Source organism: Penicillium cosmopolitanum, assembly GCF_028827165.1.
Source record: "Penicillium cosmopolitanum strain IBT 29677 chromosome Unknown utg000009l:1.0-9042332.0:1.0-9050551.0, whole genome shotgun sequence".
Taxonomy (NCBI): Eukaryota; Fungi; Ascomycota; class Eurotiomycetes; order Eurotiales; family Aspergillaceae; genus Penicillium; species Penicillium cosmopolitanum.
The window spans coordinates 4,966,695-4,987,487 of NW_026622679.1; the positions used below are offsets into that span (position 1 = coordinate 4,966,695).

Consider the following 20,793-nt stretch of genomic DNA (forward strand, 5'->3'; position numbering starts at 1 on the left):
ACTGAAGCTTCCCACCGCTATTTTGATCGCATCATCGCCCACCGTCAGAAGTGAAGGGGCGGCAAAAGTGGGTAGCAGAAGACCTGCAAAGTACAAAATTTGGGATACTTTGTGGGGCTTCATTATTTGCTTTGTGGTCTTTTGAGTAGTATTTCCGATTTATAGGTATTGGCAAAAATTTTGCCCGATGGATGGAGAGTGAGCACTTTAAAAAGAATTTGCCGCGGCATGCACCGCTCAAAGATAAAGCTACTTAAAGGGTTTGTATTTTCTTAGTTAAACTAGTCTCGTCTGAGACAACGACCATCGGAGTGCGTTGATACCGTGGTAATATGCTCAATCCTTCCAAGGTTAGCTTCGGAAGAAAGGAGTGTGGCATGTGAAATATTTCATCAAGAAAGATGTGACACAATCAGCTTGGACCCGATATATCATCACTTGCCATTGGGAGACACTATAAGCTACTGCAGGTGGCGTAAGCTTTTATACCCACAAATTGGATCCTATTCAGAGTATATTAGTAAGACCATTGAAAATGTGTGGGAAAGTTGAGTCTATGATAGGCTAGATCGTGAGATAAGTGCAACTGTAACCTCCTAGGTCGGATCAACGAGCCGTTGTTCCACAGAGATTAGTAGTGTGAAATCCTAGAAAGCAATGAAGAATTGTAGTGCAAAAGCAGAATTGAAACAAAGTCGTTAAGTTGTTATAGTAAATGATCTGATCATTTCTATATTTTCAGTGACCTTTTAGTGGCCTATAGGAAGGTAATCAGTATACTATAGGGTTTGCCATGGGAGGAGAGCAATGGGATGAATTGATTTCAATTTGTACCTTGCGATCTGTAAGATAGTTTTGAGGCTAATTTGACTTTTTCTGAAAAGGGTTCATGTGATTTTCCCCTCTTAAAAGCGTTCATCTTGTAGCGGTTTCTCATCACACTACAGAAATATCATCCAGCTCTCTGTATATGGAAACTTTTTCGTCGTCACTAGCCCAACACATATCCACCGCGTTTCTCGCAAGCTTTACCATCTCCGCCTTGTTAAATCCACAGTGAGTAAACACCTTCTGCATGTTTCCTTCGATCCAAACGTCATGCATTAACGTTGGATCATCACTATTTATGCAAACTTTCACTCCTTTTTCCAAAAGTCTCCTAATCTTGGGAAACAGAACTTCGGTAGGTGTTCTCCGATGATAGGCGTGGGGGCATAAAGTTAACCCAATCTGCCTTTCAACTAGACCACGCCAAAGTTCTTCGCGGTCCTCTGCGTCAAGTCCATGGTCAATGCGCTCCGATCCCTTGCCTTCGCATACCTGAAATATAGCCTCGTTCATATGGGCGTGAGTGTCTTTTTGTCCGAAGTCGCAGTGCATAGTGATATGAAGACCATCTGCTCGTGCCAAATTAAAACCTTCTTCGAATAGCATCGGAGGTCTCTCATATGCATTGCTTGCCAGTCCCACGGCATGAAAAAGTCCCTTGCCACCTTTGACAGCTCCGGCTGCCCAGGGCCTAGCCTCGTGGTATGCAGCTAAGCCATCTTTCACCGGCTCGTCACGTAAAAAGCACATGATCCATTGCGATTTCACATTGAATTGCGCTGCTGCATCTCGTTGGGCGCGCAAGTAGCCATCAAGAACTGCGGTGGCGGGAACACCGCGACGCGTATGTGCCTGAATATCGAAGAAAGGCTCCGCATACCGTACATTCATAGTAGCACAGCGGCTAAGATAAGCCATTGCAAGATCGTAAAAGTCATTCTCGGTACGTAATACATCGCAACCGGCGAAATAGGCTTCCAAGAATGTTGGAATTCCTGGCTGGCGACCGTTGAGCTCGGGACGATGGTTGAGAGTCACGGCGTATGAGGCTTTAAGTTCGTCAAAACTCCCATACGGTAGAGTAATCTTGTTACGCAGAGCTAACTCCCAGCGCAAAGAAGGTGTCAAAGTGCCTTCGATATGAACATGAAGTTCAACTTTCGGGAGGTTTGCGATGAAAGGGGAAATAACAAGTCCGTCCATGGTCACCCACAATGCCCAGGTGTGAATTAAAGAAGAAAGTTTGTTATCTGATTAACTTCAAATGAGGTACAAGGATTAAGACAGGCTAAAATCAGCCCAGGCGGGTGGGATTTTACTACTAGGTAGTAGTACTATTCGATGACTAAAAGAGGGGTTTTCGTGATACTAGTACTAGTTATATATCCCTGAGCCCTGGAGGTCGGCAGGTTCCCGAGGTCCGCAACGTTAGGAAGGTCGTTGCGAAAGCTATTACCAATTAGCCCTTCCCCTGGGGCCGCTAAAAGATTTTCGGTTTTCCCTAACCAAGATGGCACTCGCTAACCCTTAAAGCTTTAGTTAAGGTCTCCTTGTTGCAGCATCGTCCAATGATCGGCGTTGGAAAGATAGCGAACAGGAGTGGGGCCCGAGGCAATAGATATGCGGGGAAGATAAGAGCGCTATGCCAGGCAGCTCAAAACAAGAGGCGGCCGGTGGCTGGAAGATATGTTGCTTCTCCTTCACTCTTGATTCCTTCTCAGCTGAGAAGTCAACCTATCCAAAAATATGGCCGAGTCTAGTGCGACTGCCGCCGAAGCTGCCGTGGAGAATGCGACAGACCATGCATTCGCCAAAAGGGTCCTGCGAAAGATTGATCGACGGCTCATCCCTTTGCTTTTCCTCACATATACGCTGAATTTCATGGACAAGACTATTTTGTCGAGCGCATCTGTTTTTGGGCTTTCCGAGGATACGGTGAGACCATAGAAATAAATTAAATGTGCCATTTACTAATTGAGATTTCGTTTAGGGCCTGGTGGGACAACAGTATAGCTGGGTGTCGTCAATCTTCTATTTTGGCTACCTGGGGTGGGCATATCCAACGACGATTTTGATTGCTCGTCTACCGCCGGCAAAATATTTGACAGGAAATACGCTTCTCTGGGGCACAGTAGTTGCTCTCACTGCTGCTTGCACCAACTTTGGAGGGCTAATGGCAGTCCGCTTTTTGCTTGGAGTCGCGGAGGCGACTATTACACCCGCCTTCATGTTCATCACGTCGACATGGTATACCCGTGATGAGATACCAACTCGAACGGGCTTATGGTTTTCTGGAAATGTGAGCATTATTTAACCGCGTCTGGTTTTCAAAGCTGAGACTGATTCATGACTCCCAGAGCGTTGGCGGGATCGTTTCCAGCTTACTTGCCTATGGCCTCGGGCATGTCAACGACCGTGTCGGACCATGGAGGTGGATGTTCATTGTACTCGGTCTTTGGACTTTCCTCTGGGGATTCGCTCTCTGGACCTTACTCCCTGATTCAATTTCGAGTGCGAAATTTCTTGAAGAGGACGAGCGACGTTTCGCGAGTAACCGAGCGATTATCGCAGGAACCGGAGTGACAGAGAAGACTGCTTGGAGGTGGGATCAAGTTCGCGAGTGTTTGATAGACCCTAAGACTTGGTTGATTTTTGGCCTGGCGCTTTTGACCCAAATTCCCAACGGCGGAACGCAGAACTTTGCAAACCTTGTGCTTGTATCTTTCGGGTTTACGAACTTGCAGTCGACCTTGTTGACAATCCCCTACTCGCTCATCACCGTCGCAACAATTACCGGCACGGGATGGCTTGCGGGTCGCTTCCGTCAGTTGAATTGCCTGCTCATTGTGGCCGTGGTGCTTCCCTGTATCGTGGGGAGCGCGATAATCTACTCGCGAGCTCACATAGTGCTCGGAGTACAATTGTTTGGATATTTTCTCTTATCGACTGGGCCAGCTGCGATGCCACTTGCGATGTCTTTGGTCCAGGCCAATTATCGCGGAGTCACTAAGAAGATGACAGTTACCGCGATGGTCTTCCTGGGATATTGCACCGGGAACATTTCTGGTCCTCAATTCTTTTTGAGTAGCGAGGCACCCACTTACAACACTGCTTTCCGCACTATCATGATCTGCTATGCGTTGGTGGTTTTGCTGGCTTCAGGCCTGAGATTTTACCTGCAATGGACAAATAAACGTCGTGCACAGGAAGAAGGATTTGAGGGGAGTGCTGGAAATGCAGGCGCCGTCGGAGGTGGCAAGATTTTGGATAGCGATCATAACTCGAAGGATGTTGTGGGCATGATAAACCAGGTTCAACTGGTGTCAAACGACTTTGAAGATACCACGGACTGGAAAACTCCTGGGTTTAGGTACCGTTATTGAAAATTGAAGATCATTGGATAGCATAGGGGCGACGTCAATTCAACGTGCGGGCTTTGCCGGGATCTGCTGGATCTGATGAGTCGCCTGAGCAGTGATGACAGGCCGTGTCACCTGAAACGGTGAATGTTATACATGGCATGATTTGTTGCAGACTCAAACCCCGAATAGAAAAAAATTGTTACCATAATATACAGCAATTTCTGAAATTGTCTCAACGAATCCCGTAAATGAAGTGTGTCGTCCCAGGATTTCGGATGGGACGGGGGTTGGTCGGGATTTGGACTACTGATTGTCCCTGGCGACTAAGATAAATCGTGCCGCGTGGTCTGATTATAGATGGATAACGCAGAATAGATCGCTTCGGGATCTTGCAGACCCCGCGCAATCATTCCACTGCGGCTGATCCTCTGCAGCACGTCACCGTGGAGCCTTCGTTCCGTATGACAGGTCTCTGCAACTAAAGCAAATCCCGATTCTGACTGCTTGAAGCTGTACGGGGGCCAGCCATATCGACGATCAGGTGAGACAGAAGCCTAGAGCTCCAGCGATTATTCAGGATGAGGAGAATTCCACATCTGCGTCGGATGACACGGAAGAATCGGTATGTATAAGCGGCAAACTGCAACTCGAAAACAGATGTGACCACAGTGAGATAATATAAAAGCTCCTTCGTCGTCCGAAGGGAAAGCAATTATTCGACTTACATCTATTCAATCCACCTCAGACTACATCTATACGAAGGCCTAAATTCAACATGACTCCCGTTCTCAAGAAGTACAAGGCTGCAGCGGTCAACGCCGAGCCGGGCTGGTTTGACCTGGAGGAATCCGTTCGGCGAACAATCCACTGGATCGATGAAGCAGGAAAAGCCGGCTGCAAGCTGATCGCCTTCCCGGAGCTATGTAAGTGTACGCGAGAGAAGATGCAAGATGAATCACTGATCAAATCATTAAGGGATTCCCGGTTACCCATACTGGGCCTGGAAGGTTAACTACCAGGAGAGTCTTCCACTGCTCAAGAAGTACCGGGAAAACAGTCTTCCTTCCAACTCCGATGAAATGCGCCGCATTCGTGAAGCAGCGCGTGCCAACAAGATCTACGTCTCTCTTGGTTACTCCGAGGTCGATCTTGCCAGTCTGTATACCACCCAGGTTATGATAAACCCAGCCGGAGAGGTCATCAATCATCGACGCAAGATCCGCGCTACTCACGTCGAGCGTCTTGTATTTGGCGATGGAACGGGTGACACCACCGAATCGGTTATGGACACTGAGATCGGCCGCGTTGGACACTTGAACTGCTGGGAGAACATGAACCCATTCATGAAGGCCTACGCTGCATCTCTTGGAGAGCAGGTCCACATCGCGGCCTGGCCTTTGTACCCAGGAAAGGAGACCCTCAAGTACCCTGACCCGTACACCAACGTTGCAGAGGCAAATGCGGATGTAAGAATTCCAAATATGCTGACCGATATGAGCTTTTGATCTGATGACTGACGAAAGACGGCCCAGCTCGTTACGCCCGCGTATGCGATCGAGACTGGCTCCTTCACCCTCGCTCCTTGGCAGACTATCACGGCCGAGGGAATCAAGGTCAATACCCCCCCTGGCAAGGAACTGGAGGATCCCAGCATCTATAACGGAAACGGGCGTATCTTCGGCCCAGATGGACAGAACCTTGTACCGCATCCATCGAAGGACTTCCAGGGTCTTCTCTATGTTGATGTAAGTCAGCCTGAATGGTCTCCAATATTCGGTATAGCCTAAAGCTAACATTCATTTTTCTAGATTGATCTCGATGAGATTCACCTGACGAAGTCTCTGGCCGATTTTGTAAGTTCTCAAGACATGCTCCACATGAGACCGAAAGCTGACAAATTTGGGGATAGGGTGGTCATTACATGCGACCTGATTTGGTTCGTCTCCTTGTTGACACAAAGCGCAAGGATCTGATTGTTCACGAAGACCGAGAGAACGGCGGAGTCGTCTACACCCAGACGATTGATCGTGTCGGACTTTCTACTCCTTTGGAAGCGAGCAGCAACGAGTCCGGCAGCGCTTGAACTAGAAGATGAATCGAGCTGCCCATCAGGGAGCACCAGCTAACACTCGATTTGCACCACATATGTGAATATCACCACTCTTTACCTGGAATTTCTAGTAAATTTGATTCTCCTATACGGTGTAGCAGTAGTGGGGTATTTCTTCATCTTTTAGTTGTCGGTCGGATTTCAGAGATTTCAGTTTTTCAAAGTCCAATCTTGGAAGCGGCGAACGATAGCATAGGCTATTTGGTACATAAAACGACGGATCATGGACTACCAATTAATGAGTGAAGCAGTCTCAAACACGCCAGTCCCACTTATGAACCGCTTCAAAAATAGCTCAGAAACAGGCCTCGGCTCATAACACCTGCGCAGGTTGATTACCACACCATGCACTGTCATAAGTCAAACCGTTAGACTTAACAAGGCACGGGGATTTTGAAAATCGCTTGAAAATCGCTTGGAAATCGGACTTTGCTATATTTTGGATGCCAGGTACGAATAGACAGGAACCCCCCCTAACCCCACAGGCCGATGGCCGGTTCCGTATCTGTAAGATCGCCGCTGTGGTTAGTAAAAGTGGACCCAGTCACGCATGATTATTATATTTGCTTATCCCAAAATTGAGAGACGCATTTCGAGGCTGCCAGGTTATTGATTGCGGTCCTTCCACAAAAGAAACACCCGCACGGGGGACCGAAGGAATGCAACTCGGTGAATCTTTAAAGAGCCAGACGGCCCAGATAGATCGATCAGTCGTTCATTTCAAGCTCCATTCCTAAGGTTCGCCTAGCCGTCTACACGGGCCCCCTTGCCCCGTCCTTTCCTTGGTACGACCCGGCGATCGATTGGCCCAGTCTACTCACTACTATACACTATACTAACTAAATGATGATGATGAAATAGATCGTTCGACATTCGTTTATCGGATAGCTGTCGCCAAGATGCTATTCCATCCACTCCTTATTTCTCTCGCGCTCCAGGCGAGCAGCGTGAACGCCGACGCGTTCCGGCGACGATCCTCCCAGTTGAGCCCCCTTGCGGACGGTACATTCGATTATGTGGTTGTTGGTGGTGGTACAGGCGGAAATGCAATCGCGACGCGACTGGCGCAAAATTCGTTCAAGGTCGTACTGGTAGAAGCTGGAGGTCATTACGAGGTACAGTCGTTAGCAGCGGTTCCTGCGGCTGACGTGCTTCCGGTCGGATCGGATCCTGATACATCCTCTGCTGTGGATTGGGGATTCGTTACGAAAGATCAGCCGGGCGCCAATGGGCGCTCTATTCACTATGCACGAGGCAAATGCCTTGGAGGATCGTGGGTCTCAGAAACTGGGATTTTGAATTCGATTAATGCTGACAGCTTCAAGGTCTGCCCTGAATTTCATGATCTATCAACGGTATGTCCTCTCATCAACTATCTTCATTCTATCCAATCTTAACTACGGTATTACGTAGCCCAACCGTCGAATCTATGCAGCAATGGGCCGATGCAGTCAACGATACCAGCTATACCTTCGATGAGACTCTTCCATACTATAAGAAGAGTGTTCACTTCACTCCACCGAATGATAAACTTCGAGCTTCCAATGCGACTGCCAAGTACAACGCCGACGCATTTAACGGGAACGGTGGGCCTTTGGAAGTTTCCTATGCCAACTATGCTCAGCCATTCTCATCCTGGATGAACCTGGGTATGCAAGCCATTGGGATCAAAGAGGTCGACGACTTCAACCAAGGCTCATTGATGGGAGGACAATATTGCTCTTCGACAATCGATCCCGCAAACGAAATACGTAGCAGCTCCGAGCAATCTTTCCTCACAAAGATCACCCCAGCTAGTCTAACGACTTACACAAATACTCTCGCGAAGAAGGTCGTGTTCAATAAGAACAAGAAAGCAACTGGTGTTCAGGTCAAGGGATTACTGGGAAACACCGTCACTCTTTCTGCGTCGAAGGAGGTTATCCTCTCCGCGGGTACTTTCCAGTCACCTCAGCTTCTCATGGTCTCCGGCGTTGGACCGGCCGAGATCTTGAATGAGCACGAAATTGACATCGTTGCTGAATTACCCGGAGTCGGTCAGAATCTATGGGATCATCCGTTCTTCGCCCCTTCGTATCGAGTTCATGTCTCCACCCTGACCGAGTTCGCCAACAACCTCATCTATGCAGCGGGTAAAGTTGTGAGTGGCATCCTGATGAAGACCGGCCCCATCACCAATCCAGTATCCGACTACCTGGCATGGGAGAAGATCCCTCAATCACTACGGTCCACGTTTTCCAAGGCAACCCAGAGTGCATTATCACAATTCTCCAATGACTGGCCCGAGGCCGAGGTAAGAAAACAAGATAGGAGGTCAAGTCAGTGAAAGATTCGCTGATGCTTTTATAGTACATTTCTGGGGCCGGATACATGGGTAATATTTCCAACCTTTTGCAAGATCAGCCCAAAGATGGATATCAGTACGCCTCGATGCTTGGAGTACTGGTCGCACCGCTTTCCAGGGGCAACGTGACATTGAGGTCAAGCGATACATCGGATTTGCCCATCATTAATCCCAACTGGCTTGGTGACTCTGCCGACCAAGAAGTCGCAATTGCCATGTTCAAGCGAATTCGAGCAGCTTTCCGGAGTGATGCAATGGCCCCAGTCGTTATTGGCAAGGAATATTATCCAGGCGAAGATGTCGAAACAGATGAGGAAATCCTCGAATTCATCAAGGATAATGTGATGACCCTGTGGCATGCCGGCTGCACTTGCAAAATGGGAACCTCAGATGACGAAATGGCTGTGGTCGATTCGCAGGCTCGTGTGTATGGAGTCGAGGGCTTGCGAGTTGTCGATGCTAGCGCCTTCCCATTCCTACCGCCCGGCCATCCTCAGTCTACAGTTTGTAAGTTTCTTCTCCTCCCTTTTGGATGTGGTGGCAACTCTAACAATCGCTAGATATGCTTGCGGAGAAGATTTCTCAAGCTATTATTGAAAGCTCATAAACCAGATATCTTCGGTTGGGCGATGGACTTGGCTCACAAAGCTAGATTTCGGCTCCGTTCGCTTCTTTTCAAAGTCTCGGTTAGATAGTTCTCTGTCTAGGTCAGTGTCGGGCATTTAAAGTCTGAGACCTGACCTGACTGTCCGATAATCTCCAAGTTTGTACTATAATTTAGATAAAAGATATAGACATTGTGAAAAGACAGATCCAATACTAACTGTGCATTCCTCTAATATGAACAACGGCAATATGTAATTTTGAAGTTGGCGCAAACATGTTATAACACGTATCGGAATCCCTTATTATCAATCTCCGTTTGATCCTGTTATTGGGAAAGTCAGCCGAAAATCATCACCGTAAAGTCTTTTAGCGAAAGACTTACCAGCATTCCATTTTCAACTCCATCCGTATCGGATTCCAAATTCTCAACTGCCTCACGGTCCCGCTTCTTATTCTCAAGGTACATATACAAGTACAATGCAAGGATCGCGGTGAGTTTGACGATATAACCGACAAGCATACTGCTCAGCAATTAGTAAACCAAATCTCATCAAGTAAAAAATGAACCACTCACGCAATATAGGCACTGTGGTACCCAGGAGCCTCACTGTCCTTAAATGTCTGTGGCCCGATGATATTACCAACACAGTAGCCGGTAAAAAGTAAAGCACCGGTAACCTGTTTCTTGGTGTATCCAGCAATATTAGAGCTGACAATAGTCAAGCTCATACTGAAGCCCAGACCTTGGAAATAACATAACCAAAGCGCAACGAGACGGCCCCATTTATTCGAGTCGGGTAAACCGACCAACAAACCCGCGCCGAGAATGCATGTCAAATTGGCAACGATCATACACGCGTTTCGCGAGTGAAATTTCCCGTTGAACTTGGTCGCAATATAGCCTCCGAAAAGCAACGTCAAAAATTGGACCGCACCACCTGGGATCTGAAGATATTGGGTGCCCAGTGTATCAAAACCGAAGGAGCCGACGATGATGGATGTAAACTGTAATTATTGTTAGGGTATCTGCTCCTAGAATCCTAGGATCGTAGTCGTTGAGGATGATAGAAACAATAGACACATACGCTTGTCAAGGCCGAGTTTGGCACCTGTGCCCCGATAGCCATAATAAATAAGAGCCAAGTCTTGGGGTCTCTCGCTGCTTGCGAGACCTGATACCATTTGAATTGCTGATTCTTCACGCCCTGGCGATTGATTGCTACACGCTCAACAGCAATAGCTCTCTCTTTCTCGGTAAGAAATTTGGCTGTGGATGGAAGGTCTGGGAGGAGCCATAGCGCAAAGATACCAGTGACAAGTGAGACGGCGCCGAAGATGAGAAAGACGTACATCCACTTCGGAAGACCGGTGGTAATGTGACCAACAGCGTAACCAATCAGTCTATCTTTTTTTTAGCACAGATATTACGTCTGTACGAGAAATAAGAGGAACTCACCCTCCGAACATCGTCGCGATACCATTGGTGCAGTAGTAAGCCTCCAACCTGAGAGGCTGCTCCTCGGCAGTATACCACATACTCATCAACAGAACGAAGCCCGGATTCACGACAGCTTCGACAAAGCCAAGCAAGAATCGATTTACGGCAATTCCGGCAAAATTATAACAGGCGGGTGTTGTCATGAGGAGACCACCCCATACTGGTAGTCGAAAGATATCAGTGTCTGGCACACGTGATTGAACTCCAGGTCTCGACTGTAACATACCTAGTGTTGTATATGCGAGAAACTTTCCGACCGGAAGTTTTTGCAAGGCTAGACCGGCAGGCCATTGGGCGATGAGATAGCCGAAGTAGAAAATAGAACCTGGCAGGTTAACAATCAGCACAATAGGCGAAAGAGACGCTGAACAAAACGGCTAGAACGCAACATACTTAACCACGAATAGTCTTGCCCGGTCAGGCCAGTCCCTTGTTTCAACCCATAAACAGAAGCAAAGTTGATACTGTTTTTATCCAAGTACTAGGATATGTCACGTCAGCCTGACCAGCTTAGCAACACAGGCAAGGCGCCATACGGCACAGAACTCACCTGAATCATATAGATCACAAACAAAAGCGGAATCAACTGCAAATCAATTTTCCTAAGGGTTCTCTTCTCCTCTTCGGGTGTATACTCAAGGCCGCGATTCTGACGATAAAAGACATAATTCTCATCGCGATCCTCAGACGCTATCGAGGAGATGGGCGGCGAGGTGGTAGCCGCCCCGACATTCTTCTCCAATTCAGCCATGTAGACAGGCCGTGGGTTCCTCCTCGGATTGGCAACTGTTCTCTCCAAAAGAAAAAAGAATGTTAGCGGACCACCGATTTCCCTAATTGTGGCCGGCCGTCAGAAATTTTGCTGGGACACGACGCCGACTCCAACGGGATAAGAGCAAGTCCTTATAACCATCAGCCATGTGGTCCCAACCCACATCCTTTCCCACTTTTCTATCCATTTAAGAAGAGACCATGTGGAGAAGACATGCCGCAGCAATGCACACCATGGACCCCACACGAGGTCCCAGGGGACAGAAAGCTTGCAGTGGAGAGGGCGAGTTTATTTCATGTAGTATCTTGCGGGACCTGGCGAGTACTACCGCTCGGGGATTTGCGTTGACAGATACTATTTAGGACGGAACACGTTATAATAAAATTCAGACAGAGTTTCTGCAGCAATTTTAGCCTATAGGAAGAAAGGAATCGGAGTTATTCGAGGGGTGAATTTGTTGATTTTGAAGGTGTTTGGTGGACCGAGGATCACGACATCGTTGCGCCGATTGCGTGTTGTGCTCGAGTCGAGTAAATTTCAAGTAACTCCTTTCTGCCATCCGGACATTTGCCGAGTTGGAGCTGTTTGACAAGCTATTTTGGGGGTTACTTTACGTCAGGGTGTCATATTTGAGGTTGCTTTGAAATCATGGTTTGTATACTAGTTAACAGCTATGGAGTATACACTAGTTAACAAATCCAGGGTTGGACGCCTTGGTGCCTTAATATCTCAGTGTCTTGATGCCTTAATGTCTTGGTGCCTTGAAGCCTACTAGGCTGTGCTCCTTCCATGGCCCTTCCATGGCATCCTTCACGTTCCGATGGTCAGACTACAACATTGCTAGATAGACCTTCAACATTATCACGATGCGCTCAAATGTGAGCATGTTGTGTCTTGATGCTGGCAATGCCTCTTTCTTTTCTTTCTGGCCCCCACAACACCATGACGTGTTACTCCGCACCCACATTGGGCAAACCGAGTATCTTTCAGTTGACTCACATCGCAAGGAACTTTCGGCCTATGACAAATCTTGAAGTGTCCACATAAAGAATCACTGAAAATTCCTTGTTGAAGTCGGGCATAACGCACGGCATGGATGCCAGCGAGGAATTGAATGACTATGTTGTCGTCCCCATTGCACGTGGTAAATTAGCCTGCCTATCGATTAGGACATGAGGAAAAGAAGATAACTGTTTAAATCATCGCGGAATGACACCATTACATGCCGTTCTGTATCATGGAAGAATTTCCTACCCGACGTTTTGCAATAAAGCGTCAATGGCCAACACAGTGGATCAAATTTTGAGATTCGAGATAATGCCGGCCGGACACCTCTGCATTTTGCTTTATGGCACAGATATAGCGATGAAATTCCGTTGGAGTTCATTGGGGAGATTTTGAAACGAGATGTAAACACAAATGCCCGAGACATTAAGGGGCGATCAGGTATTTTTGCTCCCAGATACTCTCGGTTCAGCAATCGCTTACCCTGCCAGTACTTCATTATGCTTTTGAGTATAATAGCGAACTCGGATGGTTTAATCAACCTTGAGTTCAAGCAATTGACCTTCTTATACGTGCTGGCGCCGATATAACTGCAATAGACTATGCTGGCCGCTCGATTTTCAATCATATCATCGCAGCTCCCGGTGAATGGTCAAATATCGAGAAAGCAGCTGCTAAGATCATTGAGCTTGGTGGTCAAGTTGATGTTTCTGATTACCAAGGACGAACAGCCCTTCATTTAGCAGCAGCAATGGACGACTCGGGGTATCGCGAAATAAACTTCGTAGGCTACGAGGACATCTTGACACTTTTGGAACATCTCCTCCAGCCACCCTTCTCTTTCAACATGAATGCTAGGGATCATTGTGGAGCTACCCCGTTGATGGTGATGATGCTAGATTGATGCAAATATATGTTAATCTTGGTCTGAGTCCATGGCAGGAAAACAGGCAAGGACAGACTCCATTGGATATCGCAGCTTCTTGTCACAAGCGATCGATACTGGCTTTATTTTCTCGGGATGATTGACGGTTCAGTACTCGAGCGTGTGTGCGTTTTCTAGACGGAGTATCCCAGATAGCCCCATAAAGATTCAAAGTTAGTCGCATAATTCTTTGGTATCTCTTGAGAAAATCGGTCGAGCCGACAAACTGACTTCAATCACCGACTCTTTTACTGCTTTGAAAATTTAGAAGCCAATTCGAAGGATTCGATTAGAAGACTGGGCCTGAAAAGACATCTGACATGCATATACGGTCTATACTAATGCTTGCTGATTGGCGCGCCTCGTCAGCCAGGGCAGAGACACGTGAACTGTAAGTCGGCTGTGAAGCATGCATGAACTTGTGCGCTTTGGAACTGACTATCCCTAGTCTGTACTAGTATTAACTAGTCCGAGGTCTCGGAGTCCCAGCGACGAATCGTTGTTTATTATATTTACGTACCCGCTTAGGTCATTTTACGACCCACTCATCTTTCTCCGGAGCCTGTTCGCTTTCAACGTGGGGCTGACACCACCTGGGCGAATTCAAGTTCAAGTTGGCCCTTTCTATGATCTACTGCCGTGCCATCGTGCACGATGCCTGTGCCATGGAAACGCATAATTCTCTGTCTGGATGGAACTTGGGTGAATAGTGACAAAGGCTACAACCGGCCCACCCTTGACCAGCCAAACGCGACGCTCCAGGTTCCATCGAACGTGACTCGTGTTTACCGCGCACTCAGAAACCGCGACCGGGATGGAACGTGTCAAATTTCGTACTATCAACCCGGTGTTGGTAGTACTGGTGGAATCGCTGATAGTATAGCCGGAGGAGTGTTTGGAGCCGGGGTTTCTGAAGTCGGTCGTGTTAACTCCTTACCCCGGTTGAATAGCGTCTAACCAAATCCCGTAGAACATGCGAGAGGCTTACAGTTTTGTCGCTGCAAATTATGAGCCTGGAGATGAGATCATCTTGATGGGATTTTCCCGCGGTGCTTTTACGGCGCGTGCCGTAGCAGTAAGTAGATCGAGTCAATGAGAGCGGAATTTGAACTAACATCATAGTAGAGCATGATATCCGAGATCGGCCTTCTCAACTCCAAAGGAATGGAAGTGTTTTATCCGATCTTCAAGGATGTTCAGAACATGCGAAATACCAATTATAAGGACAAGTTTCCCACTGTACCATTTCCGAACAAGCCAAAATCGCCTGATCGAGGCAAAGAATATCGACAACGCCTTGAAGAGGTATTTAGGCTCAACTTTTCAAAAACTTTACTATACTAATAGTCTTCAAAGGGCGGCTTCACACGACTTAATGATCCAGATGGATATCACATCAAAATTCGCTGCGTTGCGGTGTGGGATACGGTAGGAAGTCCAGGTATGTCCACCTTTCCATCGATCAAAAACCGCCTTCTGACTTGAATGAATTAGGTATCCCGGAAATAAGCCTCACCAGCAAGCTTGACATACCCCGCTCAACAAAAGAATAAGTGGCCTTCCATTCTAAAAAAGCGCAAATAACACTGACAACCTCTTACATGCAAATTCTATGACACATCACTCTCCAACGACGTTGAATATGCCTTCCAGGCGCTCGCCCTTGATGAAGATCGCGCCTCGTTCTCTCCAGCAGTCTGGGAAAGACCGCCCAAATCCCGTACCGACCTACGACAAGTCTGGTTCCCTGGAGCGCATTCCAACGTCGGCGGAGGTCTTCCAGATCAAGAAATCGCAAATATCACCATGGCCTGGATGATGGACCAACTCGCATCTATTGGTGTTGCCTTCCAGTCAAATACAATCGACCGGATATTCGACGAGAGCGTTCGTTTTTATTACAACTGTGGCCAACAGTCGAAGCCTCGACCTGATTCCCCGGAACGAAAGAGGATGACACAGTGGGCGTCCGCCTCAATTTACGACGAACACCGACCAGTTCGTCCCTGGGCATTGGGCGAGATTGTTCAGCCGGAAACAGGATTATACCGCCTGGCAGGGAAAACGACCCGCACGCCTGGCATGTATCATGTCGTCGCTCGTGATACGGGACAAGCCACACCTTATTTCCTGAGAGATACAAATGAGAAAATCCATCGAAGTGTTCGCATTCGTCTCGCGTTAGAAGGGCTGGGATATGATGACCTGGGGCCATACAAATGTCGTGCGCTTCTTAAAAAGGGACCGTGGTCGCTCCGCAGAATTCGCTACGTTGTTCGATCAACCAGACAAACTCTGAATTCTTATGGCGAACTCGATGAAGCGATAGATGAAAAAGAAGAATCCGGCTGGGGATGGATGTATGACGGCCCGAAAGAACATGCGCCTCCAGACACACTTTTAATGGAAGAGGAACTGGGCCCGTACGAGAATGAGTTACTTCGTCTTAACAAAGGTGAGGCCTCTGAAGTTGAAATCCTGCTGCTGGTATTAGATGACTAATTCCTAATAGGTCGTCCGTTCTATCGCGAAATACTCGCAGATTGCAGGCGATGATAACACCGGGGGCTCGAGCGAAAACAGTTCGGGTCAAGCTGTTTTTTAGAACGCTTGGGCAGTGCGAACTACCTCCCGGCCTAGCCAGTGCTTTATTCGGCACAGTATACGTCTACGAGAAACAACTTGAAGTTTTATAATAATAGAACGCAAAGATTAAATTGACTTAAGACTCGAGCAGAAAAGGTATATAGATCTAGATAATGTAGCAAAAAGTATCAAATAGGCTCATCGCGAGGCTCAACCAACATCTCGTTGACAGAGACATACTCCGGCTGGCACAGAGCATGGATAATCGAGTTTGCAATATCAGAAGGTTCTAGAATCTTCGCACCAGATGGCTCGCCGAATTTCTTCACGGCCTCAGTATCGGTGGACATGTTCAGCAACGGGGTGGAAGTGTTTCCGGGCTGGATACTTGTGACACGAAGACCTTGACCAGCAGTCTCCAGGCGAAGAGCTTGGAGGGTAGCCTCGACGAAGAACTTACTGGCGGAGTAAACGCCCAGACCAGGGAAGACCTTACGTCCAGCGTCGGAGGAGATAGCAACGACGTGACCGCGACCGCGCGACAGCATTCCTGGAACAGTAGTAGCGATGGCGTTGAGCAGACCCTTGCAGTTGACATCGACGGTTCGCTCCCACTCATCAGTTTGGGTATTGGCCATCATCGTGAAGTACATAACACCAGCGCATGCAACAAGGATGTCGACCTCGCCCAGCTCTTCGGTAGCCGCTTGGACAAGAGCTTCAGTCTGGGACTTATTGGTGACATCTGTTGATCGGGCGATACATTTGACACCGTGTGCTTCGACCTTGCTTTTCACAGACTCCAGCGCATCGAGACGACGGGCGCCAATAGCAACTGCTGCGCCCTGCTTGGCCAGCGCAGATGCAACCGCTGCGCCGATACCCGAAGAGGCTCCGGTCACTACAGCCACCTTACCACTCAGGGGGCCCTTGGTAGAGACTTGCACCGAGCGACCGAGGGCATTCTGACGAGAAGGAGGCCGAGGAAGCCAACCACGAGCAAACCAGTGGCGAGCATACGTTTCCAGGAGAATACTATCCACCTTGGGACGCTCAACAACCTCACGGAAAGGTCTGGTCAAAGCGTTATCCAGCACGACAATGCCACGCAGGAACTCGACAGTCGGCATACCACTGCGAAGAATGTCGACAGTGAAAGAACCATCACCACCCTTGCTTGATCCTCGCTTCTCGAACCACAGAGCCACCCACTCGTCCCATGGAAGCGACTCGGTGGGATATCCAAGCTCTTTTAAGTTCTCAAAGACAGAGCTGGTGTTGACTGGACGGGGATCACCAAGGTGGAAGACCGTTTGGTCCACCACGGAGTCGGTCTGAGTGGCAAGATGAATGATGGACTTGCTAACGAAATCGACAGGGGTCATCTCGGCGCGCCATCCCTCGACGTTAGGGGCGAATCCTAGTCGGATAGACTCGACGAGGAGAGCAGTCAAAAGATCCCAAGCGTTGGCAGAGCCAGTCAAACTATGACCGCTGATAGTACCGCATCGGTGGATCTTCACAGGAAGTCCTCGCTGACCAGCCTTCAGGACCAACTGTTCAGCAACCCACTTGGTTTGGCCGTATCCATCGAGCAGCTTGGTGGGAACATCCGCGACATCCAGCATGGTGCTTTCTGGCCAACCCTTCTCCTCAGACGGGGGCAAAACACCATTTGTTGAAACATACTGTACGGTCGCGCCAGCCTTGGAAGCCAGACGAAGAACCTCTCGAGTTCCACCGACGTTGGCAGCCCTGAGAGCAGCGTAGGGATAGACAAGGTTGACAGTGGCAGCCGCATGCACGATGACTTGGATACGGCCAACAACATCCTCATACGCCTCGGGCGAGAGACCAAACTGGGGTCGAGAAAGATTTCCAGGAAGAACCTCGACACGCTCCATGATAGTATCCTTCCAAAGCCCCAGATCAAGAAGGTTGCGTCGGATTCGGGCAACACCGCCAGCTTGGTCGTCATCTTCGGGGTCATTGAATCGCACGAGACAAATAATCTTAGCTGATGTGTTCTCCAGCAGATCATGCAAAAGGAAAGCTCCCAAGAAGCCAGTAACACCCGTCAGCAGAACCGTATCAGCCGATGCAATAGACTTGATCGTTGTGTTTTCAGCAGGCTTGATGTCGTCGTCCAGAGTAGAATCAGCGAGCAGGAAAGCTGGGAGGTCTGCCTGAACCTCTGCAGTATGTCCATCTCTGACAGCACGCACAGTCTCTAGATGGGCAGCGAGAGTGGTGTTTTCGGCGAGACGAGGAATGGGTACACGGAAGCCAAAGTGTCTGGTGAGTCGAGATGACAGGTCGGCCAGCGACAAAGAGTGACCACCAAGATCGAAGAAGTTGTCCTCTGGCTTAAGAAGCGACTTTGAGGTCTTCAGAACATTTGCCCAGATGGCTGCGATGTCGCCGATGCTGATGGGGTCCTTGTCTAGTGTTTTCTCGCTGCCACTAGGACTAGAACTGCGAGGAGGGGGAAGACTCTTCAGATCAACCTTGCCAGAAACACCATTGGTTGGAAGCTCCTTCAGCTCAACCCATAGGGCGGGGATCATGTAATGGGCGAGATAAGGCTCGAGAATGCGACGAGCAGCTGGGCTGTGGCCAGACTCGTTGATTTCGACTGCCGGGCGATCTTCGGAAGCTTCGTCGGGAACGATGTATGCAACCAATTGCTTCTCGAGACCTTCGCCATGGGCAGTAACTGCACAGTGACTCACAGCCATATATTGGCAAATATCGCTCTCGACCTTCGCCGGAACGACGGAATATCCGCGAAGCTTGATCATAGCACCAACGCGACCGGTGATTTCCAAGAGACCAGAAGGTAGCAAGCGTGCCAGATCACCAGTCCTATACAGGCGAGCGCCCGGGGTGGAATCAAACTTATTAGGAGTGAAGGCTTTCGCTGTTGTCTCGGGGAGATTGAGGTATTCCCGAGCCAACAGGTCGCCTCCCACGAGGAGTTCACCTGCAGTTCCCACGCCGACGTCTTCACCGTTTTCGTCGACAATATATGTATGAGCAGGGTCCAGCGGAGGGCCAACGGGACAATAGATGGACTCGGGATCGATGATATCGCGAATATCCCCACAGGCAATTTCGTGTGTTTCACAAGCACTATAGCAGTTGAGCAGGCGGGTGTTGGGGAGAGCTTTGATGGATCGGCGGGCGAGGTCGGTTGAAACAACTTCACCATTCAGCCAGAGGGTTCGTAAATCAGGCAGACGAGTGGCAATGTTGGGGTAACGTGAGAGAACAGTCGCCAAAAGGGTCGGGGTCATGAGAGTTTCGGTAATCTTCTTCGACGCAAGTAAGTCGACCAGCGCAGCTGGGTCATAACTGACATCGTCGGGCACAGCAACGACTGTGGCACCTCGCAGTAGCGGGCGAAGCATCTCCCAAATGAAGAAAACATTGCAGGCAACTCGATCGCCGGGTTGCAGGTCCTGCACAGCAAATCTCAAATTATAAGAGAGGACAGGAGCACGCTGGGGGTTTGCGATTCCCTTGGGCTTGCCGGTAGTTCCAGAAGAGTAAGAAACGAAAGCCAGTCGGTCAAGATCATTCTGGGCAGGGAAAGGAGCAGCTTCTTTAGCATGTCCGTTCAGCTCAGCTACTGGTTCATCGAGGGCAATCAGCGGGCATTGGGCCTTGATTTTGGGGGCCTCGGCCCGGTCAGTGATGACCACAGCGGGCTTTGCATCGTCAATCACATCTGCCAGCAGACCGGGAGGATATGCAAGTTCGAGAACCAGGAATGCACCTCCAGCACGAAGGGCAGCCAGACAGGCGATCACATAATTGGCACTTCGTGGTAGCAATACGCCGACCAGCGTGTCTCGGCTCACTCCGTAGAGCCGGAGACGATTTGCCAGCGACTCAACCTCCTTGTTGAGCTCGCCATATGTATATTTTGTGGTGTGATCCTCTAGCGCAATCGCGTCTGGAGTCGCGTGCGCCTGCTGCTGGAACAGAGTTGGGAGGTCCTTGTCGATGTCGAGGATGGTCATCTTTGTAATTCAGCTCGGATGAAGCGAGGGGCAATCGTAGTGCGGGGTGAACAATATCTGGTAGTTTGAATATCGAATGTGATGATACTGAAGTTTTTTCCCTCTTCAGAGTTGGTTATAGGGCTAAGTGATGTCCAAGGCGCAAAAATATAAACGCAGGAAAAATCGGCCGCAGGAACGAGACTACCGCTTCATCCGCCATTGCATCGTAATTCTGTTGAGAGCAAACAGCAAAAAGCAAGCAAGGATGGAGACTAAACATTCCCACTAAACTCGAAGCCGTCTAGCGAGAAACAGTTCAGTGGCACCTCTGGGGTCTAAGGGACTGTCTAGAGTTAATCGTCCTATCCGAACCACTGTAAGCACCCGAGCGCTTTCATCTGGCCAAGCGGCATGAGATGAATTCAGGCCATCCCGCAGCGATCACAACGCCTCATGCATGGTTAGAACCAGGTTCGTGCGCACCCTGTGGTTGCCTATATGTCATGGTGATGACTATGCCTTGGCAGTCTCTCCCAGAACAGGAATGCCAGTCCCATCCCATTGACAGCTTTCTCCATGATGTTCCACGATGCTCCATAATTCGCTTGCTCCATAATTTATTCCCCGTGGAACCTGCCCCACTTTGTGAGAGGGGAATTTGCATGTGAAAGTCTGGCAATTCCCAACAATAATCCGCCCCCATATTAATGCCGATGATAAGGGGCAGGTTGTGCGGCGCCGATATAGGCG

At 48.9% G+C, this 20,793-nt stretch overlaps 7 protein-coding genes across 7 annotated transcripts; 4 read left to right on the forward strand and 3 right to left on the reverse strand.

Annotated features, from left to right (window-relative positions):
* Positions 1 to 936: 936 nt before the first annotated feature.
* Positions 937 to 2,031, reverse strand: N7509_009924 (adenosine deaminase family protein; the record flags this gene model as incomplete). The annotated part of the gene is made up of 1 exon (XM_056634561.1): positions 937 to 2,031. One exon carries the CDS (start codon positions 2,029 to 2,031, stop codon positions 937 to 939), a length of 1,095 nt encoding a protein of 364 aa, XP_056485181.1.
* A 528-nt stretch (positions 2,032 to 2,559) lies between these two features.
* On the forward strand, positions 2,560 to 4,211 carry N7509_009925 (uncharacterized protein; the record flags this gene model as incomplete). The annotated part of the gene is made up of 3 exons (XM_056634562.1): positions 2,560 to 2,763; positions 2,819 to 3,127; positions 3,186 to 4,211. Coding segments are annotated over 3 exons (1,539 nt in total), but the record flags the coding sequence as incomplete, so codon positions are not given.
* Positions 4,212 to 4,965: 754 nt separating this feature from the next.
* On the forward strand, positions 4,966 to 6,273 carry N7509_009926 (carbon-nitrogen hydrolase family protein; the record flags this gene model as incomplete). Its single annotated transcript, XM_056634563.1, has 5 exons — positions 4,966 to 5,113; positions 5,166 to 5,656; positions 5,714 to 5,935; positions 5,999 to 6,043; positions 6,100 to 6,273. 5 exons carry the CDS (start codon positions 4,966 to 4,968, stop codon positions 6,271 to 6,273), a joined length of 1,080 nt encoding a protein of 359 aa, XP_056485183.1.
* Positions 6,274 to 7,199: 926 nt separating this feature from the next.
* Positions 7,200 to 9,251, forward strand: N7509_009927 (GMC family oxidoreductase; the record flags this gene model as incomplete). Its single annotated transcript, XM_056634564.1, has 5 exons — positions 7,200 to 7,573; positions 7,626 to 7,655; positions 7,714 to 8,593; positions 8,650 to 9,151; positions 9,205 to 9,251. The coding sequence occupies 5 exons, from the start codon at positions 7,200 to 7,202 to the stop codon at positions 9,249 to 9,251; spliced, it is 1,833 nt and encodes a 610-aa protein (XP_056485184.1).
* Positions 9,252 to 9,527: 276 nt separating this feature from the next.
* On the reverse strand, positions 9,528 to 11,499 carry N7509_009928 (putative MFS transporter; the record flags this gene model as incomplete). Its single annotated transcript, XM_056634565.1, has 8 exons — positions 9,528 to 9,572; positions 9,633 to 9,771; positions 9,825 to 10,255; positions 10,336 to 10,651; positions 10,707 to 10,908; positions 10,975 to 11,073; positions 11,142 to 11,229; positions 11,299 to 11,499. 8 exons carry the CDS (start codon positions 11,497 to 11,499, stop codon positions 9,528 to 9,530), a joined length of 1,521 nt encoding a protein of 506 aa, XP_056485185.1.
* A 2,605-nt stretch (positions 11,500 to 14,104) lies between these two features.
* On the forward strand, positions 14,105 to 16,055 carry N7509_009929 (T6SS phospholipase effector Tle1-like catalytic domain-containing protein; the record flags this gene model as incomplete). The annotated part of the gene is made up of 6 exons (XM_056634566.1): positions 14,105 to 14,365; positions 14,421 to 14,525; positions 14,576 to 14,755; positions 14,807 to 14,878; positions 15,104 to 15,937; positions 15,963 to 16,055. The coding sequence occupies 6 exons, from the start codon at positions 14,105 to 14,107 to the stop codon at positions 16,053 to 16,055; spliced, it is 1,545 nt and encodes a 514-aa protein (XP_056485186.1).
* A 169-nt stretch (positions 16,056 to 16,224) lies between these two features.
* Positions 16,225 to 20,061, reverse strand: N7509_009930 (non-ribosomal peptide synthetase; the record flags this gene model as incomplete). The annotated part of the gene is made up of 1 exon (XM_056634567.1): positions 16,225 to 20,061. The coding sequence occupies one exon, from the start codon at positions 20,059 to 20,061 to the stop codon at positions 16,225 to 16,227; it is 3,837 nt and encodes a 1,278-aa protein (XP_056485187.1).
* Positions 20,062 to 20,793: the final 732 nt, after the last annotated feature.